This window comes from Tenrec ecaudatus, chromosome 8 (genome assembly GCF_050624435.1).
Source record: "Tenrec ecaudatus isolate mTenEca1 chromosome 8, mTenEca1.hap1, whole genome shotgun sequence".
NCBI lineage: Eukaryota > Metazoa > Chordata > Mammalia > Afrosoricida > Tenrecidae > Tenrec > Tenrec ecaudatus.
In genome coordinates, this window is record NC_134537.1 from 506,433 (window position 1) to 533,696 (window position 27,264).

The 27,264-nt window shown below is 43.6% G+C and overlaps 1 protein-coding gene and 1 non-coding gene across 3 annotated transcripts in view; both read right to left on the reverse strand.

Annotated features, from left to right (window-relative positions):
* Positions 1 to 27,264, reverse strand: part of PLSCR4 (phospholipid scramblase 4) — a 47,789-nt gene that overhangs the window by 2,644 nt on the left and 17,881 nt on the right. For both annotated transcript variants that reach the window (XM_075555899.1, XM_075555898.1), the window contains exons 2-8: positions 22,878 to 22,905; positions 20,334 to 20,444; positions 9,180 to 9,415; positions 6,401 to 6,443; positions 5,160 to 5,386; positions 4,127 to 4,288; positions 645 to 803 (exon numbers count right to left, since the gene is read on the reverse strand). In XM_075555899.1, coding sequence (XP_075412014.1) covers positions 645 to 803; positions 4,127 to 4,288; positions 5,160 to 5,386; positions 6,401 to 6,443; positions 9,180 to 9,415; positions 20,334 to 20,444; positions 22,878 to 22,884 — 945 coding nt within the window. In that variant the 5' untranslated portion in view covers positions 22,885 to 22,905. The remainder of the gene's footprint in view (positions 1 to 644; positions 804 to 4,126; positions 4,289 to 5,159; positions 5,387 to 6,400; positions 6,444 to 9,179; positions 9,416 to 20,333; positions 20,445 to 22,877; positions 22,906 to 27,264) is intronic.
* On the reverse strand, positions 4,899 to 5,062 carry LOC142455937 (U1 spliceosomal RNA). The gene has a single exon (XR_012786041.1). It is a non-coding gene; the product is annotated as a U1 spliceosomal RNA (small nuclear RNA).

The window sequence follows — 27,264 nt, forward strand, 5'->3', positions numbered from 1 at the left end:
GGAACTGATGGTAGTCAGCAAGCTTTCCATTTTAGACACCAATTTACTAAAGTTTTAATACTAAGTGAAAGAACAACTTGATAATCATGTTTTAAAATTTTAAACTTACCAATAGTTATATTTTGATTTGATTATTAAAGTAACTATGATCACTGTTACTTACATAATCCATAGATGTGTTATATCATATAATCCAGGAAAGGCCAATGGAATGCTAGCAAGTTTGAGGATCGTCCACTAGTGGCAAGGCAACGAGGAGGAGGAAAAAGGAAGCCAGCTTTTGACTCACTTTCCTTCCTTCAAAAACCATAGCATCGATCATCTTGAATAGTGAGCCTGAGAAGTGGTGTGCACTGATGACACTCAACCCCCTGCAGAGGCTACCATATTCCAAGCACTCTGCTGGCCACTTTACATACAGGGTAGTGATATTCGTAACTCTGAACGAGAGACATTTTTCTACCCAGTTCACAGACAAGGGGACTGAGGTTTGTATATGAAGCATGTGGCACAAGTCTTGTCAGTTGGAGCTGGCACAGCCAGGAGGTATTGTAGCTCCAAAGGTCATTCTCTTTCCATGACCCCAAGTTGCTTCTCATCAGAAAGGATAAATTTTTATGATAAACCAAAAGTGAAACGCTTACAATGAGGAAGCAAGCTCCAAAGATCATAGCTTTCATCTTTATATCCAGGTCTAAGGGGAAGTTAATGTCAAAGTGGTCCGCGTCTACCATTGCTGATATCAGGCCATGCCACTTTCTAATAATATTTCCGATGTTAGACACACCATCGAGAGATTTGATCTACAAAGACAAGAATGTGATGTTATGAAGATCGACAGTCTTTGAAACACATTGGGGTCTTCCTCCTAGCCAACATACAAGTAGTATAAGCACAGTGAAAGGGCACATTATTACGTCATTTCAAATGACCAAGTAAGTGATGGCCAAGAAGAGGGCCTTTCATATCAAACTCAGTCTCACCAGCTCTTTTCCGACTCAGAGTCACCATATAGGCCAGGGAAGAACTGCCCCTGTGGGGTTTCGGGACTGAGGAGCAGTCTGACCTGGTGACAGTAGCCCAACGGGCAGCCTGCTGGCCTCCCGGTGGGTCTCTCCTGAACTGGGTACAGCGAGGACACCACAGAGGGCGTGTTGCTTCGCAGACCTCACATCCAAATGACTGTGCGTAAAAAGTTTTGTACAATTTACACTCTGATACTAGTCCGTCCTTTGGCTTTGGATTATATTATTTACAATCTGCCAGTCTCTGAGGTTGGTGTGCTTCTTCCATGAGGACTTAGTTGACATCTCTCTTAGATGGCTGCTGGTTTGAAACAAGCTTTTAAGATCCCCAGATGCTATTTTATCTGGGCACCATCTAGTTTCTTCACCAGTGAGAATCTGGTTTGATGCCTTTGTGAGATCTACATAGGAAATAAGCCTCTGGTGATTTCCCTCTATCCATAACAGAGGGATTGGAGGAAAGGGGTCACCAGAGCGCTATGGAGAGAGGAGTATAGAACATCAAAATGATAAACCGGATGTGAACAGTTAAAACCTTGTCAGTGGATCCCCCTCTGGTGCACGTTAGGCCTGATCTGGTTTTCATAAATTTCTGTGGGTTTTTTTTAGCTCATATAAGAGTTTATCTCTGTACAGATGTGCTTTATACAATTGATGTATGTATATATATGGATTGTGATAAGAGTTGTATGAGCCCCTAATAAAATGTTAAAAAATAAAATAAAAAATAATAATAAAGGAGAAAACAAGCACGTATTAAAAAAGAGAGTTTATCTCACATGTGTTTTGTCATTTGGAGTGACCCTCTTGGATTTTTGTTATATGTATGTCTGTTTTTCAGTATCTGAAACCAGGATTGATGAACCTATAGGGACAGCAGGTAGAGTAAGGGTTACTGGGTGGTTCGGGGGTGAAGGGGGCAGTGAGGAAGTAAGAGGGAGCTGATGTCAAGGAGCTCAAGGAGGAAAAGAATGTTTTGAAACTGGTTGGGGTAACAATTGTGCAATACTACTTGATATGATTAATTCCCAAAAAATGGTCTGGAAAAAAATGCAAATTTAAAACACTAAAATTGGTTGCGTGCAGTGTCAAGGTTAATTTCCTTTTGAACACTCTAGTTAGAGCTGTCCTGATGAGCTCATTACACAGACGCTTTGAACCCCGCGATTTCCTCTTGCGATTCTGCAGACATGCGCAGTGGTTGTTGTTGCTGCAAGTGTTGCTATAGTTGTTGATTTTGTTAAATTTTCTGGTGGCTTAGCTGTAATAATGCAAGAAGTGTTATCTTTGAGTGTATAACAATTCTTTTGAGGAAAAAAGTAGCAAGTAATTAAAGGAAAAGGAGGAGAAAAAAGTAAAGCCTTTAGTCCTAATAATAGGTCAGTATAAAAATGTTTTCAAAACAATTTTGCATTTATAGTCACGTAATCTAAGAAATCTGACACATAAACCATTTAAAATTATACTTATCACATACTGTCCTGTGATTAGAATTGATAGTGAATATGGCTAAGGATCCTATAAGATCTGATAAGTGCATGGAGGGGAGTGTGGCCCCAAGAATGACCACACTAGGTGACACCAACGTGAGTGACGTGAAGGGGTGTGCATTTCTTGAAACTTTCATACCAATACCATTTTTCATCCTTAAAATGCATCACTCAGGGGACCTGGTGGAGGACGAATGTTTTGAATTCATTTTTACTTTTATTTGATATAGCAAAGGGTTGGGGCTCTGCGGGACTCTTCCATTCCAGCCACTAGAGATCGGAAACTGTCCCTTTGCAAACTCCATGCTTTGGGTGGCTACATTCACCATCTCCTTTAAGGGATCCCAGTGCTCCAAATAGGGCAGCTTCTAAACCACTGCCACAGAGCCATTGCCCTCATGCTAAACTGTCCCGGTGGCAAATGACAGGGTGTATGAGCCTCCCACCATTTGGCTTATTTGCATCTTCGAACTCTTTACAATGGGTTTTTATTAAATGAGCAACATCTAAAGAACTTGGCTGACAGAAGCAGTGTGTGACTGGCTACTGAGGACCTATATGTTGAAGTTTTGAACTTACCTAGGAAAACCATGATGGGGAGTGGGGAGGGATGCGTACTGCATTGTTTTTGTGGAAAATACAGGCACAAACCCCTCTGGAGCTGTTCTACGCTGTAACCCATGGGTGCACAGAGGACTGGAATCAACTCGTGGGGCATTCTTCCTTTAAAGTGGGATGGCATTTTAGTACACGGTAAGCCTCGACTGGAAACAAGACATCCAGAAAGGACTCTTTAATTGGGCAGGAAATATTCCCAATTAGAGCCTTTGCCAGATTCTTAGGAGGAATAAAGCACTATTTTGTAGGGACTCAGATAAAGGTGCAATGGAAATATTTTCTTTTCACTTTTTTTTTTAGAAAATATTCTTAATGTGATCTTTTGTGAGTTTCAGAGCTGTTCTATTCCTGAGGAAACAGTGAGACTTCTAGCCTACAAATAAGTAATTTGCATAATATTTGGCTCAGTAAAGTACTGAGCAGTTTGCCAATTCAGTACTAATATTCCTAACCTCGAAATATTTGGGAAAATATTAATTAAATGCAGCCAAGTATAAGAGAAAGAAAATGTCAAGCTACTTACTCTTAGAAGATGTAATGTTTTAAATTGTCACTTACTCTTTTGATCTTTATCAAGCAATGAGATGATGGCAAAGGATGTCGCATTTTGGAAGAAAGTAAGCAATCCACCAATGGGAACTTGAAGATCTTTTGATATGGACTCGTTCTAATTCCTTATGCTATTTTACCCATTTTATATGTGACTTTGTAAACCACATTTCATTTATATGGGAAAAAAAGTAGTCGAAATTTGAATCATTCTGAGATCTCTTCATATATGTAAAAAAATAGATTGAAATTAAAGACAAGACAAAATTTGACTGTCGAGTCAAACTCTGCCCCACAGGGTTTCTGAGGCCCTCACCCTTTATAGACGCACACTGCCACACCCATCTCTCGTGGGGCAGCTAGCAAGGTCTAGGGCTACCAGCCCGTCCAGTTAGCAGCCAACCCTGTGGGGCAGTCCTGGTTCCCAGGCTAAGATTAAATTACCTCGAAAACAGAATCCGAACCACAGCCATAGGTTGAGCATGGCCCACGCACTCCCATCACGTCCTCCTTCTTCTCGTTCTGTATGCTGTACACCGCCCTGCACAGGTTCCAGCGTTCCTTGACATAGCCGATAGTCACACCCGGAGGACACTGCACCTCCATCTGCGCATAAAGTCAGCACATCAGACAGGTGTTACACACCTACACACATCCGTATGCACACGCAGAAAGGCGTGTGCACTTGCACGCATACTCCCACCACCTAGATGTGGTCTTAAATCACATTAAGACTAAGGAGTGATTGTGGAGAAATGAGCATCTTCCATGGGCCTCTCTCGAGTCTGTATGACTCGATAGATAAGTTAAGAAGGCAAACCCCAGGCCACTCTTTACCTGGCTTGGACAACGAGCAGAAATGAGGCCATGTGTCCCTAAGGACAGAGCAGAGTGATTGATCAACATGTGCGACAAACAGCCCAGTTCCTCAAGCTCCGTGCTCTCCATGTGGACCCTACGGGACCTGGAGTCATGGGAATGGATACACACACCCTGATGTTCCTGCTACATGCTTTCACCAGAGAGATGCAGGCAGGTTTAGATACTGACAGCATGGCCACTGTTAGGATGTGCACATTTCTCACCTGGTAAACACACGTAATAGAATGTGATCATGGATCCAACCCCTACTTTGAGTCTGACTCATGCACTAGGACCTTCATACCCACAATCTTCTTCTGTTTTGCCTGTGAAAGCCCCTCCTTTCCCCACCCCCCAGGGAAGAGCGAGAACACAGTCCCCCACTACCACAAATCATGCAGTCGAATTTCCCACATTTGGGGAAATCACAGGGGTCAGCGCACCCGGAGTGCAATGGGTGAGCCTCAGCCTGGGAAAACCACCTTTGTGATCATGGCATCTCCCCTGCCAGGTAAATATGTGAAAGCCCTCTTATCTTACTCTCCAAGAAGCACAATCACGCCCCGCGCACTGAAGGGGGATGACACACCAGGGAAGAAGACTTCTCTTTTCTGACCTCTTGCCTGGCCGTGTGACAACAGAAGCAACAGCATGAGCACTTGAAGGGTCTCTGCATCGTCATGACCTCTCTGCCCATACAATCAGTGACCCGGAGGACGAAGGGTCTCAGTGTCCGGTAGGCATTCCTGGTGAAGTCATCCGTATCTTCATTTACAACGTACACCATTTGGCCCAAGTTGTTTTTAACATCATATCTATTATTAGTTTCAAAGTGTGTCATCACTAAAAAAGGAAAGAAAACAGGAAAGCCCTTTCAAATCGGAAGTTATTAAAATCTCCCCCAAGAAGTCTCTGTATGGCATTTCTGCAGGGCTTAAAGCAAAATAACTTTTACAATTTTTCTAGTGGCACATATACATGCGATTAACGCAAGGAAATTATTCACAAGTCATCTGAAGTACTTAAATACCTATGAAACGTTGAGACATTTCAGAGGCTCCCTTTAAAACGCTTTTTAAAATGTTTCTCACAAAATAAACTCAGAGAACCAGAGTCACTAATTGTTGCCAATAAAAAAAAGAACCATGAAAAAGTTGAAATAACAACAATAATATATAATTGATCAAGGACTCACAGAGGGGGGAGGGAGAGGGAAAAAAAGATTGCAAGGGCTCAAGTAGGAAGGAAATGTTTTGGAAAAGTTGATGGCAACATATGTACAAGTGTGCTTAACACAACTGAATGATGGATTGTCCTAAGATTTGTAAAAGCCCCCAATAAAATAGCTAAAGAAAAGGCCTGGAGTGACGCCCAAACTAACATGCTGAGCTCGCGCAGCATACGCTGCTTTCTGGTTCAGATGGACAGGAAACAGGCTTCTTTTAACTTCTATAAAAAAGGCCCTGGACAGCATTTAGTTTTAATGACGAGTTCCAGCTCAGCACCAACAGCTGACTTGGTTTCTCCACCACTCCACTGAGTTTCCTGCCTCCTCCTTCTCCTCATCTATGCAAGGGGACTGCAGACGAAGGGTGATGTGAATGGGTGGGCATGTGGTACAGATAACAAACGAGGTCTTTGTCATGTCTAAAAAACAAAAACCAACCTATAATTATATGATATGTACACAAACAAGATTATATGAAATCATATTCCTTATTACTACCTTGAAGACAAGATGATAGAAGGCTGTCTTTTCTCTTGCACCACTAAAAATAGTTAATATAAAAAGACGTTTGATAGTGCAAATTTCCACCTGTTTGAACTACTGCTGAAATTATACAAAATTATACATACATTCCAAAGGATCCAAATGTTGAAGAACCTGTAGGCTGTCCAACTGTGGAGATAAAACAAAGCAGTTAGGAAAAAGCAAAATAATGAAACGAAATCAAATATTAGAAAAAGCGCTGAAGAACTATGTGCTAAAACAAATCCATTGATACTATGCGATGGAATCAACTAAAATAGTTTAACAAATGGAGTTAGCTATCTGTAACTAATCGGGTGGTTATTAGCACAGATGCCCAGCTAAGAAAAACATCTTTTTCACTTCTTTTGCAAAAAACTCAACCAGTTGTCTAAGACATGAGAAAACTGCCGACTTGCTTTCGTAAGAACACCTACAAAAGGCTGGTTATATAGACTGGTTTCAGCTTTCCCAAGTCCCCAGTCTTAATGACTGGAGAGGCGGCATCCGTAAACTAGAGTTGTTCCACAGGCCGGAATTATTCAGGAGAATTTCACACAGATCGTTCAAGGAGAAAGCTGTTTTCTCAGTGAATTAGAGAGCAAATTAGCAAGAAGTCTGTCACACAGGTGGGGTCTCTTGTATATTCCTCATTCATATCTCTGAGAGAAAGTAATGCATTGACTTCCATTCACGAGGGCTGCAAATTCCAGGGCCTTCCCCAGGTATACATCTCAATTCAGAGAGAGAGGGAGATCCCAGGAAGGCATCTGAATGGAATCAGGAGAGCGGACCCCATTAGACAGATCTGACTCCTTTTGACCTCCTACTAGGACAGTCAGTGGACGACTCGGTCAACTTTCCTTCTTCAATTCGCCCAATTAGAAACTATAGTTGAGACAGATCTTTGCAGAATTAGTGGACCAAAAGCTGCAATAATATTATCTAAGGCATCCTGATGAGGATCCATGTAAGTCTTAGGACAGAAAGAAAACGATGGTCTATCTTTCATTAGAATCCAAGAAAGCATTCAACAAATCTCACCCACACCCCTTGGAGTGTGTCCTATGTGCTGGAAATAAGAGGCACTTTACAAGTGTTATCTCATTAACAATTCTCACAACACTTTAGTAAGGCAGGCGTTGATGGCACTACATGATAAATGTAGCTTTGGAGCACGAAGATTCTAAGAGAGTTAGTCAAAGTTGTAGAGTTAGCAGAAGATTAAAATTAAAACTGGGTTTCCGTGGTTTTAGACTCGTGGTTCCTGCATTTCTTTTTTGTTGCCTTTCTTAAAGCTCTAAACATCCCAGAAAATATATTTATTTAACCTATCAACAATGGAAGAAGCTGAGCAACTATTTTAAATTGCTCTGTACAATTTTAAAAGCGAGGAAACTGACCTTAGACTATCCTGGCTTCCAAGGGAAGTTTCTGTATTATTGTCAGGTAATCTCTTTTGTTGGCACAGTTTGTGATCAATTACTGAAATAATGATGGACAGTTCAGCAAACCCCCTCACCCAGCCCCAAGTGGTGATATGCTTCTGTGAAGATTCTGGCCTGACAACCCTACGGAGAAGTCCTGCTCTGCAGCCAGAAGGCTGCTGTGGGTTGGGATCAGGTTTATTGTCAAGGCTTAAGAAAACAGACATTCTAAATTAACTATAAACATAAAATTCATATGTACCATAATTTACTCCAGCATTTTAACGCCAGGCTTGTTTTCGTTGGTATTTTGCAAAAACAACTGCATGTAAAATCTAAATTTTCTTTATCTAATTGAATGGCTTTTACAAAAAACCCTACTGCAAGACCTACAATTTTCAATGCACAAGATTAACAAGGAACTCACCAGTACATGGAACTGGAAAGAGAAGCCTGTCAACGCTCAAGAGTTGTTTAACGATAGAATACTTGATTAAATGGGATTGGGACACTACTGGGAAAAGTATATTTAACACCCCCTGTCCAGGAAAAATCTAGGAACTTCTGAGTACCATAGTTTTTAATACTAATTTCACCTTATCTCCATTAAAGTAATTGCTGTTTGACCTATCTTATTAAACCAATTTGCTACTTCAACTCTAGATCGCACTCCAGTGCTTGATCTGTGTGTCCTGGTAGCTCTACAACATCTACACAGATAGATGTGTGGGAGGGCGTTTCTGGGCGATAGCTTCAAAGGCAATAGTCTCCGCAGGTCCCACACTTCTACATATTGTATGTTATTCAGGGCGGTGGGCGTGGCTGATGAAACTTATGGGGGATAAGGAAAACCAACGGTCTAAGGCACTTGAAGAACCCTGGTGGTGTAGTCCTTGAGAGTTGGTCTGTGATCTGCATGGTTGGCAGTTCAAAACCATCAGCAACTCTAGGAGAAAGACTGGGCTTTCTACTCAGGTAAACAGGTGCAGTCTCAGAATCCCAGGGGTCACGATGAGTCAGCATTCACTTGATGGCAGCGAGTTCGGTGTTTTGGTTTAAGGCACTCGAGTATCTTTCACTCTCTACAGCCCTGTACCTTTTCTTTATATTTGTTTTCAATCTTCTATCTTCTAAACAAATGACCCTCCAACTAGCATAGCTTTCTTTGATCATTACTCCTATTCTTTTTAAACTGTCATTTACCTGTCATCCTTAATAGCTTAAAACTCACCACCCATTCTTTATACAAACTGACTCTTCCCCTGGAGAACATGCCTGCATTCTCTATCTGCTCCTAACATTTCTGAACTTCGCAATGCATCTCTTAACAGTCTCATGAATTAGGCCTCTGTCACCATTCACCCATCTCCTCTATCCACTCTATTCAGCCACTCGTCTTTTCGGGTTACATTCCAATGTTAGGCTTCATATGAAAATAACACAGGTTTTGATGGGCTACCTGAGCCAAATATTCCAGTCCAGGTGGGCAGTTTGTCATAGGAGTTGGCCCTGGCATCCATAATATTGGAGCAGACTGATGTGACATAGAATATCGTCCAGGCTGATACTGAGTAATATGGGTACCACCAGTTGACTGATACAAAGGGAAGGCATTGGCCTGCGGCTGACTATAGTATCCCATTGGAAAGCCTCCTGGATACCCTGCAGGTGGACAGACAACTGGTCCAGGGGGCCCTGTGTGTAAAAACAAATGAGATAGTTATATAATATATATTATTAAGATGCTAACATATGACACATAGAATGACTTTTTAAACAAAGATGATCTGGCTCACAGGGTATATTCTTTAAAAATGACAAGAAGTTCATTTTCCAAAATGTGTCACGCATTAAGGTAATTTACCAATTGCTAGCTTATTTAATATTCTTAAACCTTATGACATAATCATCTCTATTTCAGAGGTATAAAAATAGGTGTGAAGCATGAAGTATTATTTAGCATCTCTATGCCTTAGGTTGGTCTAAGGTTAACACAAGGGCAAACACACGCATTTTTTTCTTGTTATGTTTGCTGTTATTACATTTTAAGGTCTTAAACATAGTATTGTTCGTTGTGGTCAAGTTGACTCTGCCTGATGGTGACTTTATGCATTACAGAATGAAGCAATACATCCTCTGTCTGGATTTTGCTGATCTCTAAGGGTGGATGTTTGAACTCACTTCTCTTGTTAGATGCCTCTGAGTGGGTCCCGACTCAGTGAGCCTGTCTACCACAGAGCGAAACACCTCCTGGTCCTGTGCCATCCTCAGTCACATTGCTCTTACGCTTGAGCCCATTGTCGCAGTCCTGTGTCCATGGATCGTGCTGCTCTTCCACTTTTCCACTGCCCCTCCGTTACCAAGCATGGTCTCCTTTTCCAGGGGCTGGTCTTTCCGGACATGTCCATGGGATGTGCGACACAGTCGTTCCAGCTTTGCTTCTAAAGTGCCTCATGACAATTTTTCTCCCAAGACAGATCTGTTTGTTCTTTTGGCAGTATTTTCAGTATTCAATCACTGTAATTTAAATGCATCCATTCTTCTGTGTTCTTCCTTATTCAATGTTCAACTTTCACATGCAAATGAGGCAATTAAAATATCATGGCTAGGGTCAGGAGCACATTCTTGCTTCCCCACACTTTAAAGAGATCTTATGCAGCCAATTTACCCAATGTAATTCTCCGTTTGATCTCTTGCTTACTGAATCCATGATCATTGATTATGTAACCAATCAAGATGATATCCTTGACAACTTCAATCTTTGATAAGTTTATCATGCCACGATCATGGTCCAGTTGTGAGGATTTGGGTTTTATTTACATTGAGTTGTAATCCATACTGAAGACTGCAATCCTTGCTCTTCCTCAGCAAGTTCTCCAAGTCCTCCCTATTTTCAGCAAGTTAAGTTGACCATTCGCATATTGCAGCTTGTTAAGGAGCCTCTCTCCAATCCTGATACCACATTCTTCGTCATGTGATCTAGCTTCTCTGGTTACTTTTTATGCATACAGATTGAATAAACATGGTGACAGCATACAACTTTGACTCACACTTTTCCTGATTTTAAACCACATCGTATGCATGTGTTCTGTTTGCACACAATCTCTTGATCAATGTACAGATTCCACATGAGCACAATGAAGTGTCTGGAATTTGCATCCTTCTTAAGGTGTGTTAGTCTGGGTAGACTAGAGAAACAAATCCATGGAGACTCATGTGTTTAAGAGAGAACTTTATGTCAAAGAGTAATTGTATATGAAGAAAACATTCGAGCCCAGTATAGATCAAGTCTGTAAGTCTAATATTAGCCCACATGTCCCATACCAGTCTGTAAATTCCTCTTTAGACCCATGCAACCCATGCAATGACACAGAACAGAATGCAGAAAGATCATAGGCCAGTGGGTGGAAGGAAAGTCTTATGGATACAGTGGCAGTGGAAGCATCTCAGCACTGGCAGGGGTCTCCACTTGACTCCTCCAGCTCCAGGACTCTAGTGTAGCTCCATGTGTCTTGTCAACAGAAAGACAAATCAGAGAGTGTGTGTATCTGTCCTTCAGGGAGCTATTTATCTCTGTGGCGCCTCCAAATGAGGTCATCGAGCTGTGATCTGATTGACAGGCTAGACTTCACCCATTAGCAAGTTGACAGGAGGTTAACTGCCATCCAAGACTATTAATAACTTATCATAACCACACAGTCAAATATCTTTACATAATCAATAAAACACAAGTAAACATCTTTCTAGTATTTTCTGCCTTCAACCAAGATCCATCTGACATCAACAACGATACACTTCGTTCCATGTCCTCTTCTGCATCCATCATGACTTTCCAGAAGCTCCTGATCAAAATATTGCTGGAAACATCATTGAATGATACTCAGAAAAATTTTACTGTGTGATAATAAGGATATTGTTTTATAATATGCACATTCTATTGGCTCACCTTTCTTTGGAATGGGTACAAATATGGATCTCTTCCAGTCAGTAGGCCAGCTAGGTGTCTTTATAATTCCTTGGCTTGAATGAGTGTTTCCAGTGCATCATCAGCATGGTTAAACATCCCATTTGCTATATTCCATTAATTCTTTTTTTCTATTCCATCAACTTTTTCCTTAAAACCCTCTTTTTTTTATCATATAGTACCTCTTGAAATGATTGAATGTCGATGAGTTCTTTTTAGTATAATGACTCTAGATTCTTTCCATATTATTTTGATGCGTCATACATTATATGATATTTTGCCCATAAAATCTTTCAATATTGCAACTTCAGGCTTGATGTTTTTCTTCAGCTTGTTCAGCTGAAGATGGGCGTGCTGGACCTGGTCTTCCTTGCTGGTTTTTTTTTTTTTTTTTTTTTGTGAGTGAGAGAGTGGGTGAGTGAGTGAGTGAGTAATGAGTCAGTGAGTGAGTCAGTGAGTGGGTGAGTGAGTGGGTGAGTGAGTGAGTGGGTGAGAGAGTGAGTGATGAGTGAGTGAGTGGGTGAGTGAGTGGTGAGTGAGTGGGTGAGTGAGTCAGTGAGTGGGTGAGTGAGTGAGAGAGTGGGTGAGTGAGTGAGTGGTGAGTGAGTGGGTGAGTGAGTGGGTGAGTGAGTGGGTGAGTGAGTGAGTGGCTGGGTGAGTGAGTGAGTGGGTGAGTGAGTGAGTGGTGAGAGTGAGTCAGTGAGTGGGTGAGTGAGTGAGTGGGTGAGTGAGTGGGTGAGTGAGTGGGTGAGTGAGTGAGTGGGTGAGTGAGTGGGTGAATGAGTGAGTGAGTGGTGAGTCAGTGAGTGAGTGGGTGGGTGAGTGAGTGGGTGAGCGAGTCGGTGAGTGAGTGGGTGGGTGAGTGAGTGGGTGAGTGAGTCAGTGAGTGAGTGAGTGGGTGAGTGAGTGGGTGAGTGAGTGGGTGAGTGAGTGGGTGAGTGAGTGAGTGGGTGAGTGAGTGGGTGAGTGAGTGGGTGAGTGAGTGAGTGAGTGGGTGAGTGAGTGAGTGGTGAGTGAGTGAGTGGGTGAGTGAGTGAGTCAGTGAGTGAGTGGGTGAGTGAGTGGGTGAGTGGTGAGTGAGTGAGTGAGTGGTGAGTCAGTGAGTGAGGGAGTGGGTGAGAGAGTGGGTGAGTGAGTCAATGAGTGGGTGAGTGAGTGAGTGGGTGAGTGAGTGGTGAGTGGGTGAGTGAGTGAGTGGGTGAGTGAGTGGGTGAATGAGTGAGTGGTGAGTCAGTGAGTGAGTGGGTGGGTGAGTGAGTGGGTGAGCGAGTCAGTGAGTGAGTGGGTGGATGAGTGAGTGGGTGAGTGAGTCAGTGAGTGAGTGAGTGGGTGAGTGAGTGGGTGAGTGAGTGGGTGAGTGAGTGGGTGAGTGAGTGGGTGAGTGAGTGGGTGAGTGAGTGGGTGAATGAGTGGTGAGTGAGTGGGTGAGTGAGTGAGTGGGTGAGTGAGTGGGTGAGTGAGTGAGTGGGTGAGTGAGTGGGTGAATGAGTGGTGAGTGAGTGGGTGAGTGAGTGAGTGGGTGAGTGAGTGAGTGGGTGAGTGAGTGGGTGAGTGAGTGAGTGGTGAGTCAGTGAGTGAGGGAGTGGGTGAGTGAGTGGGTGAGTGAGTCAATGAGTGGGTGAGTGAGTGAGTGGGTAAGTGAGTGGGTGAGTAAGTGAGTGTTGAGTGAGTGAGTGGGTGAATGAGTTAGTGAGTGGTGAGTCAGTGAGTGAGTGAGTGGGTGAGTGAGTCAGTGAGTGGATGGGTGAGTGAGTGGGTGAGTGTGTGGGTGAGTGAGTGAGTGGGTGAGTGAGTGGGTGAGTGAGTGAGTGGGTGAGTGAGTGAGTGGGTGAGTGAGTGAGTGGGTGAGTGAGTGAGTGGGTGAGTGAGTGAGTGGGTGAGTGAATGAGTGGGTGAGTGAGTGAGTGGGTGAGTGAGTGGGTGAGTGAGTGGTGAGTGAGTGGTGAGTGAGTGGGTAAGTGAGTGGGTGAATGTGTCAGTGAGTGGTGAGTCAGTGAGTGAGTGAGTGGAGACTGAGTGAGTGAGTGAGAGAGAGAGTGAGTGAGTGAGTCCCTTGCTGGTTTTCTAACTCTAGGTCTTGTACGTTTCATTATAACAGTTTACTTTATCTTCTTAAGCTGCCCTTTGAAATGTTTTGTTTAGCTCTTTTAGTTTCTTTTCCCCCTTGCCTTGGCTACTGTAGTATCAAGAGCAAATTTCATTATTTCCATTTGACATTCACTTTGATCTTTTCTTTCTTTCTGTCTGGATGTATTCAATGCATCAAATCTGTTCTTTCCATGTTCTCAAAATTTAGATGGGATATACACAAGGTGATATTGGCTCTCGTGAACTTGTTTTAATTTTTTTTCAGCTTCACCCTGAGCTTCTACATGAGCAATTGATGGTCTGTGCCACAGTCAGTCAATAGCCTGGGGTTAGCTGCTGACATTGAACTTCTCCACGGTCTCTTCCACAGATGGAGTCCATTCGATTTCTGTGTAGTCCATCTGGAGAATTCCACATGTATAGTCACCATTTGTGTTGTTTAAGGAAGGTGGTTGTAATGAAGAAGTTGTTGGTCTTGCAAAGTCTTATCATGAGACCCCCTAGCTTTGTAGCTATCACCAAGACCTATTTTCCAACTTTTGCATCCCAATTGCCAATTATTATCAAAGCGTCTTGATCCCATGTTTGATAAGTTTCAGAGTGAAGGCGATGGAAACAGTTATAGCACCACTGTGCATAATCACAGAAGAGCTTGTATCACCCTCTGGTTGCAGTTACTCTCTGAAGATTCCTTCTTGAGGGAAATACCAAAGTCTTACCAAGAGGTAGGTTTTATGAGAGAATTCTAGAAGTTTGTAGGGAAGAAATTCCATTATCTTTCCAGTTCATGTTTACACAAACTTTTTGAAGCCCCCTCCTGCTTTCTGAAAAGTTATTTGTTCTTGGATGCATATACGTGTTCATGTGCGTTTTCTTTCTCAGAGTGCTAAAAACTGATCAAGATATTGGTCCAGATGATGGCCAGAAGGCACTGGAAGCTGTACTTTCATTAGGTGAGTAGGCTCAAGGGGCAAGGCTTGGGTCGTAGAAGCCCAGCGGGCTGTGGTGTTGAAGACTCCCAAATGGTGTTAGGCATCACCAAATGAACCAGTCTTTGGGGGCAGTGCTTCAGTCAAAGAGCAATGTCACTGAGTTTTGTAGATTACAGACTCATATCTCTTAAAATGTGTGGACCTTCCTGTTGCCAGTGTTCTTTGACAAGGTCACCCATGCAAGACGCACCGAAGACCTGAGCGAGGAGGTAAGGTCAAACTCTATCTTCTAACAACGCCCAATCAGCCTGGGTACCAGGGGGAGCTGGAAAGACTATGACAAAAACAAAAGCTAACAATGAGCCCTTGTATTATGTTCAATGCGCTGTCGTTCTATGCAAATAATCTCCATGTCACTGTTACATGAGCCCTGTGTGAAAGGTATGGTGAATATTCTATTAATACTGATAATCACAGAGAAAGGAAGCGAGGCACAGGTTGATTAAATAACTTGTTGAAAGTAACAAGTCAGTGTGTGACAGAGCCAGAATTTGAACTCAAGAATTCTGACTGCAGAAACTCTTATTGAAACTATGCTCACACTTCTACCTAGGCCATACACTAGGAAGACAAGTCCCCCAAAGAAGTTCTACGGAGACGGAAAGATTCATTCCAGCTACTTGCTAGCTTAAGCCTTTAAGTTCTGCAACCTCCCACAGGCCAGAACAGGAAAGAGCAACACACTTGGCCGATAGCTGACCTCAGGGCTGTATCTGGTGAACAACATAGGGTCAGAACAATGGTTTGTGTTAGCTTCTGCTAAGAAATTAAGAGGGATCTGAGAGACATTGAGGCATTCTCTGGAAGTCCCAGAAGTTTGCAAGGTTGAAAACTGGAGCAAAGACAATAATTCTGATGGCCAATCTGGACCAAAGCTCAGATTGTTGTGATTGGAGGAGTAAAGGGATGAGTGGTCTCGGAAGTTGGTGGAGCACCTTTCAGCTACTCATCAATAACTCCCACCAATGAAGTCATGAATTGTGAAATGAAGTCTAATACAAAGTGAAACCAAACCAAACTCACTGCCTTCAGGTAAATTCTGCTTCATAATGACGGGATTGGACACAGCAGACTTTCCCCTTGGGGTTTCCAAAGCCAAACATCTCTCTTTAGGGGCGCAGAAAGGCTTATCCTTTTGTCCCTGGGAGTGGCTGGTGGTTTCCATGACTGCTTTTGAGCTTTGCAGCCTGATGTGAAGCCCACCGCACCTCCTTCTCTACAAACAGGCCACAGCCATCCAACATTCCACGTGTCTTGTTTGTAGGAAACATTCCTCAAGCTCTTTACAAGGATCAGTTGCTGGGCTTGCTTTTAGGGACTGAAAAAAAAGTACAGACACATGTCTGTCCTTGGGTATCCGTCAGTATGGGGATACTCAGATTAATTTCTTTTAAAGCGATGGTTACCATGAAGAAAAGAATTGGTACGATCTCAGGTGGACCAGTGATGTGTGAAAGGGTGAGAGAGAAGTGCATCGAAACTGGGTGGGCTGAGTTCCCGAGACTTTTGTTTCCCCAGCCTTGAGGTTTCTACCTCTGACAGGGTACAATCTTACCAAGTTCCTACTGGAAATATTTTAATGGGCCACATTTGCATTTTCCTTTTCTATCGGGTTCCTGCCTCCCACAGGTACTCGCTTTGGAAGTTTTTTGGCACTAGAAAGGCTTCTGGTGTTGTCAAGCTCACATCTGAAATTGTCCAAAACTCCCTGATTGGCCTTCCTCCCCAGAAGCTCCCAGCAGAAGGGGCAGATGCACACAGGGGGCTCAGCCCTGCAAGTGGGAAGGCTGTGTGTGGATCTAGCAGAAAAGGCCAGAAAGGATGGCGGGGACGGGCTACAAATTGGGAAAGGGCTAGCCCTCTGTACACACAGCTTATAGATGAAAAGCATAACATTTAACTTTATCCCGAAAACCTTAAAGAGTGAGAAGCTGAGGTTAGGCAGGAGGTGTCTGCAGGGGTGAACAGAAGGGAAAGGGGAGGGGTGATCATCTTATCCAAGCCAGCATTGTCCTGTGGACAGACTGAGTATAGGGAGAGATTCTCCAGTTCTGAAGTGGGGCCCTGTTGTCCTCCAGAATGGAGAAAACATAGAAGCTGTGAGCTTGGGAAAAAGAAGACGAAGTTGGATTCAGGATCACTACATGTAAACTCACCCGATCTGTACGGAGTTGGAAATATGAGTTTAGAGCATGGGAAATGGAGAGCAGGTGTTGGGGATGCTGGATTCATGGTTAGTGGCCACAGAGCCATGGTACTGGCGAGATGACTGAGGCAGAGTTATAAGGGGACAAGAAGATGAAAGAGCTGAGTGGGAGTGACAGAGGAAGGCAAGACGGGGAAAGACCGGAGATGTCAGGAATACCAGCTTGTAAGGGTGAGGGGCACAGAGCCCTAGAAAGAGAGCCCGAGTGAGCACAGAGACCAAAAGAAACACATTGGTCACCAGAGGAATGTCTCACTGGAGCTAGGTGGTGAAAAATCATTTACTATCTTTAGGTTGAAAAGTGGAAGAGAACATGTATTTTATTCGTTGGGAAGAATATACATTAATTCCTTTCAGAATTGTATTTACAAGTATACAAACTGTACTGGAAATCAGATATACATTCTCCTACTCTTTTTCAAACCAAGATGAAAAACAATGTAATTAAAAGTCAGATAATTATCTTGGAATGCATTCCAATGGCTGTATCCTGTCAGTGAGTGGCTGCTTAGTTTGTGTGATAGTTAACTGGGGGATAGGAACATATGTGTACACCATGTAATAAACGTGAAGCTCTATACACCAGACAGAACAGCACAATTTAGATTAAGGGGGCTTTTCATCATAGAGATTATATTTCTAAGAAAAAAATATGCAAATAAATAACTTGCTCTTGGTATTTATTATCCAGAGATGTCAGCAGAAGTGTAGGGGAAAGCATGGTAAATTATATGTGGAAAATGGGCACATCAAACTCCGCTGTGGGCTCTGACATGGCCGTTTAGGGTTGGCTGGCTCTGCAGGACAGCAGGCGTGCGTTAACTTGGTTTGCCTACATATCCCACTCTTATTTTAATAAAATCTCCCTGTGAAACATCGTCCTACCACATCAAGAGTCAGGGATATGTTGTTATTCTGAATAATCTTATCGCTTTCATTTTACAACATGACATTTTTGCTCTAAATCGGCTACACATATTAACATTTTCTTCTAAATACATTTTGGGGGATTATTTTATGCTGGAACATATATCTAATAATTCAATGCATATGAGAGTTCCACACTGAATTTAGAACAATTAACCAAGGCCAAATATATGAAACACTGCCATTCTTTCGATATGAATTACAGCTATTTGTAAGTTTACAGGCTAGCCACTAGGTGGCGATCTCAGTGAATTTTTATCACTCATTTCATAACTCAAAAATCATTAGCTGTATACTATGCACTACAAAATTGGACAGTTTATCTAGTTAGTTCATTTGAAAATGTTTCTTATTCTGGTGTGGTGTTAATTTTTTGGCATTGAGGCATAAGCAGACATTTCCTCAGAGAGCAAAACCAAGTTTTAACAAATATTTTCTTGTACAGATGGAAACTGGAAGCACAGGAAATCCAGGTCAGATGAACCCCTCAGGCCCAGTGGTGAGAGTGGCGATACCGGCAGGGTGGAGGGAAGGTGAGGGAGAAAGGGGGAACAGATCATAAGGCTCTACATATAACCTCCAGAGAAGAAAGTGAAGGGTGATGTCAGACGGTATAAGATATGACAAAATAATAATAATTTATAAATTATCAAGGGTTCATGGGGGAGGGCGGAGCGGGGAGGGAGAGGAAAATGAGGAGCTGATACCAAGGGCTCAAATAGAAAGCAAATGTTTTGAGAACGATGAAGGAAGCAAATGTACAAAAGTGCTTGACACAATGGATGTATGTCATGGATTGTGATAAGAGTTGTACGAGCCCCCAATAACATGATTTAAAAAGATGAAAAGAAATAAAAAACATACATAAATTTAAAAAACAAAAAAAAATGCTGGACTTTTCATTCTAATCCTTGTTGAGTTCAGGCCCTGTCATGGAGAGTACATGTAGTGTAAATTAGGCTGACCGTTTCTGAAGGACAGTCTACAGTGATGGGCACATATCACTGGGTTATACTTCAGATTTTGTCAAGATATTGTTTTTGAGCTCCGGGCAATGGCTTGGATTATAGCCACACAGCACGGGACCCCTGGAGGCACCATAGGCTGAGCACGGAGTAGCCTGCAGACACATGAGGGGAACATGGAGAGGAAGTACCGAGGGAGAGAAGATGCAACTGGACCCCAAGCAGTGCCTCAGTCATCACCCTGTATATGCGGGGGTGGTTTTCATCCTTTATAACCGAGCCCTACAAAAATATTTATACGCCTTGAAAAATACACTGAGATAAGAGTACGTAAAGAATGGTCACTGGACCTTGTCATCAATCTCAAAGCCATCAACATACTGCATATACTTGTGTATAAGTCAGGGTTCGGCTCATACACAGGTCAGTGGTACCCCTGTGAGGTGTAACATCTTGTGGGTGATTGCCGTTTCTCCGCTGTTCATTCAAAACCCCGCTGACACTGCCTGGCTTTGAATATTTGTTTACTCACATCTACCCAATCAGAGCCGTCCTATGACGTGGACAGCTCCAATTCACAGAAGCACCCGTAGTGATTCACTTACGCTGGCAGCTGAACTGGTAATGATGTGTCTGGCTGCGCTCCATCTCTCACCTCTGGTCTCTGTGTTAATTCACATCCTGCATTTCCCACCCTAGGCTTATACTCGAGTCAATCAGTTTTTCTGGTTTCCCAGGTAATAATTAGGTACCTTGGCTTATATTCGTGTCGGTTTATATTCGAGTATATACGGTAGATTAGAAAACGTTCAATACATGGTATTCTAGGAATTTTTATAACAAGAACTATGCATTTGAACAAAAGGCTGATTAAAACTACTTTCATGGTCAAAAGTGTACTTTTAGTTTTATTTCACATGTTGCCAAAAGGCTTTCTAAAAATATAGAAATAATCCCCAATTCTACTAAAGTATGCAATTTTTATCTGAGTCTCTATCAGGCAAGAGTACAATACTTGATCCATACTTGGCACTCAACACCCTTCACATCCACCTCTCTCCATGTCTCCTACCATTTATCCCACTCAGAGCCCGAGCAGGCTCTTCGTGACCCTGCACTGTTGGACACGCTGTTCTGTCTGCAGGCACAGTCCAGTTCACCTCTTCTTTGATCGGGAAGCTCCATCTCATGCCGGTAAAAATGGACTTTCTCGGCTAAGGCATTCCTGAAATCCCCGGCAAAGGCAGTTGTCGTCGCCTTCTGTGCCTCTAGGTTTTGCTCATTTTTCCATCAGAGAAGATGGAGAAAGCCAAGGATCTCACAATTTTCTTCTTCAATAGCTTGTGCCTCCTTTGATGTCACACATCTATTTTAACTGACATCCAATAAACTGATACCAAATCAGTATACTCTAGTCATTGCTCTCAAGCATTCCCTTCCTGGAATGGGAGGAGGTCGACTGTTCACCGACCTGGAGCATAATGGGAAGTGTAGTCTGGAGGGGCGGCAGGTCTTGGATCTGGAGATTTGCTTTGATTTTCCATGTCACCGGCTGGGTGTTCAGGAGCTGTTGGGACAACACCTTGTGGGGAAGAGAAGACATGATTTACCAAGAAGTGCATTTCTTCATTTACGATATAAATAACAGAAGTAAATTCTTTTATTTCTTATAAAATGATACACATTATATATATTATGCATCACTTATTTATGCATTTGGTGGATTTAAAAAAAAGAAACATATTTTTATTAACATAAAGTTTGCATATCATACAAATCAATCCTCAAGGATTGTGCAATCATCACCATAATCAATTTTAGAAAATTTTCTTCTTATACTTATTATTAGCTCTTCATTTCCTGCCAGCCTCCCTGACCATACCCCCCAAAAACCATTAATCTAGTTACTCTCTATATAGATTTACCTATTATAGAATTGATATACAAAATTTAAAACATACTAAAAATAAAAGATAAAATAAAACAAAAACCCTCAGTTGTGTTGAAAGAAAGCAGAAAATATCTTAAACGAACAAATATAAAATGGGTCAAAAGGAAGGTTAAAGGATAAGGTGTTACAGTTTAGTTTAACCGCACTTCTGCAATCATGTAATTTACAATGCGTTGTCTGAGAGCAAGGCTAGTCCCATCACTGGGCTATGGTCACAGGGAGTTCACCATTGACTTAACCCCGGTAATGAAGGGGCATTGAAAATGGATTTTAGGTCTGCACTGTCATCCATAACCTTCTGCAAACCAGGTGTATTATATACAATTCTTGGATCACAGCATTTATCCCACTCATGACCCAGATCAGACTTTTTCCTGGTCCACCAGGTGAACTTCTTCTGTGAGGACTTAGCTGATACCTCACTAGATGATTGCTTTTTTTAAGGCAAACCTTTAAGACTCCATACAGTATTCTTTTTGCTATTTGGGTAGTATATGATTTATTCACCACTCTTTTCTATATCACCCATATCTTCAATGACCTCTTCCTGAGGGCGAGTATAGAGTAGGGCCACATAAAAAGAAATAATTGTTCTCATATTAGGGCCTCGATAAAGTGTGAGCTCAAAATCCATTCAAATATCTATGGTTTACATGTATCCTTGGACCCCTGTAGAGAAATCATCATCACTTTATTGGAGAACATTATAAATCATCCCTAAATAGGAGCCATGTGGTGTAGTGATTACAGGTTGGTCTGTGCTATGCAAGGTGGGCAGTTCAAAGCCACCAGCAGCTCCTCGGGAGAAAGACTGGGCTTTCTACTCCAGTGAGCAGTTACAGGCTTGGAAATCCACAGACAGGTAGCAGTGAGTCAGCACTGACTCGATGGCAGTGAGTTCGGAACTTGGACTGTTGACTTGACCGGATTAAAAAGTTGAGTGCATGGACACTATTTACAGAAACACTGCAGGCTGGGCGCAGGACAACACTCAATAGCACTCGATCTGAAAGGCAGACCCCTGCCACTAGACTAACACAGCCATGTTTCCTTTCTTGTAAAATAAAACTGAGCAGCTATCTTGCACTTGTGATCAAAGTGAGCAGTCATACTAGTGGTTCAGCTGACCTTTTCTTTCATAAATAAATCTCTTCCTAAATCGCAGGAAGTCTTTTTGTATAATGTATATAAAATAATTTCATCATATAATGTGTAGAACACCAGCAAAGATAAATCTGATTCTTCTCTCATAGCCTTTTTGGAAAGTGGCTGTGTCTAACCAAATCCAAGTCATAACACTATGAACGCTTCATGGCTTAAGAAGCAGCGAGATGGGATCTCATTGGCGTTGCCCCTGAACCACATTTGCCTTATTCTTCCCGCAAACAACGTGGGTCACTGTGACGATGGCAAGGGAGCTCCTGGGGTTGCTTTCCAGAAGATCCCACCCAGAATATTCCAGACGTCTCACCGAGATTGGAGACGTTTTTCCCGGCTCAATATTAGGAATCGTTTGGCATCTTTGAAAGAACTGGCTGACTTTGATCTAACAGAAAACCAAGCCGTCTAAATGTGCTGTTGTTTTTTTCTCTCTCCTGGAAATAGCTACTAGAACACGCAAGGCCGACTCTCCAGCCCTCTTTGATCCAGGCAGACTTTTTGGACAACTATTTTATTCTGTCCTCTCTTTAGGCCTGTCCCCCCCCCCCTTACTAGTGTTTCAAACATTCTTTAAACAGGAGTCACTAGAATCCCTGTTACATAACTCAGTCAGCTAGGCCGTATGGCCACATGCATAAGTGAGGGGTCCTGGGTTTTCTCTCTTCACTTCCAGGATGGCTCTCTTCTCCGAACTCCAGTGCTATTCCCGTGTTGCTCTTAGATGCCACGCCGTGAAGTCACTCCTGACCCACAGGGACCCTACACTCGTGCGAGCACGGCCGCCCCTCCTGTGCCATCTGCAGGACAGCAGAAACGGCTTCAAAATAAGCACACACTCATCGCTTTAGGAGGCAAGGCATCACGCGAGTCACATGACTTAAAAGTCTTTCATAAAAGGCTTACCTGACATTCTGAGGAGTTCTTATTGATCCTGAAAAAGAAGAGAGGTGCATGACTTCAACGCCATAGGTAGACGCACATGCTCTGTTATGTGAGCACGTACCATGCACTCAGTACTGACGCACTTTCACTCGTTCCTGCAGTAAGCCCAGAAATGCACACGGGCGGTGATGAGCCCGACACCATTGTGGATGGAAGGGGCCCTGCGAATGCCGTGGGCTGCACACTGGGCTTCTGATGCCGAGGTCAGTCAGTGGTTTACACCGCCCAGCCACTCGGAGCGAGGAAATGAAGCTGCCCCCGTCAAGATCGCTCATCTCGTGTTGGTTGGAATCCACTTGATGGCAGCGGTTTGGCTGGGTTACTTGCTACGGACAAGAAAACACAGCAACGGACCAGGGACCAAAGGGCTCCGTGCAGCGGGAGGTTACGTTCTCAGAGGCAAGACGTTAAAACACGTGAACATGTATGTCAAGTTACGTTTCCATGGCAGAGTTATGTAGAAAACGAAGCAGAAGGTTGGGGGGCGGGGGCAAGGACTTCCTGGGGGGTCAGGGAAAGCCCCTCTGAGGAGGTGCCTTGAGGCTGAGGTGCGCACTGAAGTCTGAGAAGAGTTCCAGGAAGACAGGGCCTAAGGGAGGGCAAGCGCGCAGACAGGAAGGAGCATGAAAGCCCACCGGGAAGCCGAGGCCGCACGCGGCTCCAAGAGAGCGGCGCTCAGAGGCGTAGATGGAAGTGAAGTCACGGGCAGACCATGGCAGGATGTGCGGAGAGGCCTGTACCTTGTATGGGACTCTGGGGCAGCGCAGAGGTTTGGGGACTGTGCCACAGTGACAGGCGGGCTTCCTGGTCCAGGAAACCACAAGCCAAGGGACCACCAGGCTGAGAGGCTGAGTGCCAGAGGCAGATCGGATTGCTGGCTGAAGAGAAATGCAGCGATGAACCAACGGCTCTACATCCCCATTGCTTACTGATCCTGACTTGTGGGCTCCTCTAAACTTCCCTAATCGACTCCCATCACTGTGGATGTTGTCTGTGGGTTCTGTGTGGCCCCTGCAAAGAATCACAGGACCCAGCAGGGAAGTGCGGGGCGCTGGGAGGCACGGTGGGTGTCAGCGCGGTAAAGAGGGATGCCCGTGTGGGCGCGTCTGGTGCCTGTCCTTCAAGTCTTTGTGAGCACGAACGTATGCTGAAGCACCCCAAAATGCTGGACCCAATTCAGGGTTTGCCAAAGCATTTAAGTGTTTAGTCCGACACCTTCCATTATAAGAATCTGTGGTGTTTCGAAAAATAATTATGCTTTTCTAGAACTGTAAATTCTGGACACTCCTAAGCATGCACCCTGGAGAAAGTTGTATACATTTATAGAGAGGAGATGTATACAAATGTTCTCGACACCGTTCACAGTCAGTGAACCTGAGAGCATATCCAGTTCCATTGATGGTACACACTGCCGACTTCTGTCCACCTCTGACTGAAAATACCCCGTTGTCGACTGGATAAATGCACTGAGGCCCATTTGTAGAACAAAGCAGTGTAGTGTGTGTGTGTGGGGGGGGGGGGCGTGACCAACAGCCACAGGCATCAACAAGGATGAGTCTCAAAAATATAATAAGTCAAAAAAATACTATGTTTCCATTTGTGATTGTTCAAAAAAAATAAGAACTAGATTCCCCCACCCAATAAATACATGGAGATAAGGAAGAAAACTTAGCCAGAAAATGAATAAGACACATTTGGGACAATGGTTACTATTGCGAAGGGGACAAGGCCAAGTGCTTAGGAACAGTCCACAAAAGGCTCCAAGATCCCACTAATGTTCTAGTTCTTAAGTAGAAGGATATGCAACTGGTTATTTTAAATCCGTAAACATTACATGTGTTATTGATTACATGCAACATTGTTTCACAATAAACAGAACCAATTGGCAGTGATACATCTATTCTGGCTTTAAGCTCTTTCTAACTAAAGGTCTGTTTGAGCTGTTAAGTCTGAGGATTCTCAACTGTTAAGGAATTGGAATGAGAGCTTACTAGAACAGATTATTAACTGTATTAGGGAAAAGTGGTTACACATCTATCATCTATCTATCATTATATAAACAAATGTGGAAACTATTTAATAATTGATGCCTCTTCTTAGGTGAAGATGCATATTTCAACATTTCTTTCAGAATAAAAAATTGAAGAAAAAAGAACAGAAGTAGGAGCCTCAACCCTGAAGTAGTAAGTTGAGGGATGAGGCCTGAAAAATCTCTATTTTCAGTTTTATCCTTCTCCCATGGAAGGGTTTGTGGGTTTTAACTGCTGACCTTGAGGTTAGCAGTCAAGTGCTTATCCAACAGGGCCATCATGGCTCCTGCTCAAACCTGCATTCTTAGGGAGTTCCAGTTGAATCAGGATCAGGTTTATCTGAGAAGGGCACAGGATGAAGAAATAGGGCATTTATCAACCATGTCTGGAGAAATCATAGTTTACATCTGATTCAATTGACTGTCATAACGTCAAAACAATTAATATATAAAAATGCAATATCAATGAATATAAGCAAACTAAGCTATCCATAGATGGTGCCTCACAAACTCCAGGAACACAAAGCATTTATTCACCTCTCTCCCGTCTACATTTCTCACTGTATTATAATCTGTCTCCTTTTGGACAACGTCACCATACAGGGTTGACAAAAAAGGGTGACCTAGGCAGGTGCGACCAGGACCGCTCACTTAAAACTTCTCCCAATTTCTCAATCTCTTAGCCATTGCCAAGCCTGCCACAAGTCGAAGAGACTGACGACCTCTGACTCTCCATCGGTGAAGCAACATGAGCAGATAGAGCCGCCCTCCAAAGAGGATAACGGCCAACAGCGCTCCCTGTCCACGGTCTTGGCATGCTCAGGATGCAGGCTGCTCAGAAGGGAATCCGAGCGGAATGCGACGTAAAAAAGAAAGAAAAGTGACATGGACCGGAAGGGACAAGGTTGGCTGAAAGCTGAAGTTTGCGGCCTTGGGAGGCGGCCCTGATATCCTATCCTTCAGGAAAGGCTCCTGCACTCGGTGATCACTTGCTGCAGGCAGCAGGGCAGCTGCCTTAGATGCTCCCTCCACCCCAAAGCGTGTGCAAGATGGGGCGAGTTCACGGCACACTCAGAGCTCGGCACAAACACGAGTTCTGCAGCTCACACCATGTGAACTTCCATGGGAACTTCCATGTGGACTTCCATGTGAACTGGCCAGCTCTTTCCGCTGAGCAGGAGCTCCGAGGACATGCTGGTTACGCATAGACTGGTCTGCTAACTGCAGCTTACACGGTGGGCACCCACCAGCTGTCCTGCAGGAGGACTGGCCTTTCAACTCCCGTACACAGTGACGGTCTCGGACACTCCGGGGCAGTTCCACCCTATCCTACAGCGTGGCTACGGATCAGCAATGACTCCTGAGTATTTCCTGGAAGCTGTCCTAGTGTCTGGGAAAGGGAAGCTCTGAACACACAAGACAATTGCCAAGAGACTAGACTGGGCCTCCTGCATCTACACCCTAACCCCCTGGGTCCTGCTGCTCGTTACTCCAAATAACAGGTCCGCCTTGGAGCGGTTAAGCTCCATAAGTAGCCCTTCCAAGTGGAGCAGAAACTGGGAAAAGCTGTTCATCAGGGAGCCAGGCCTTGATAAGGCGCATCCGATAGCAGCAAAGGCTCTTTCGTGGGAGTTCAGCTAATTTCAGCTTACAAGCAAAGTTGATTCCATTTTCCTAACATTGCGAGGGATGTGCTTGCATGTAGGTGGTTTTTAGGGACGGGACAAGTCACAAGAGTGTCACGGCACAGGGTGAACACACAGAAAGCATGTGACCATTAATCATACAGAAGTTGCCTTTCTGGATGACCTTGCCTGCTCAGACTTTCTGAGACAACCGGGCTGACCTCGAACCAGATTTGGACCATAGGTTCCCAAGCTTATTTGGCCTACCACCCCCTTTTCACAAAATTTAAAATAAGGAAGTCACTCAGTGACTCCTGGAAATTACAAACTTGGTCTGCTAGCCCATAATCCAGGATAAAGTGCTTTTTGCTTCTCCACTAGATGGCAAAGTGGTTTTGCAGTGGGCTGCGATCCACAGGTTCCACAGTTCAAAACCACCAGCCACTCCTTCAGAAGAAGGGTGAGGCTTTCTACTGAAACCCACAGGGGCAGCTTTACCCTGTATAACAGGTAGTCAAACTCACGGATGTCAGTGAGTTTGGTTTATTTGTTTGTTTGTTTTGGGTAGATTGTTCCAGCACCCAGGAGGGAAGAATTGCCCCTTTAGGAAACACGGATGAAACTCGCAGGGCAGGGAAACAGTGGAAGCACGCACGTGAGGATCTGTCTGAGGCACTAAGCAAAAGAGATTAAA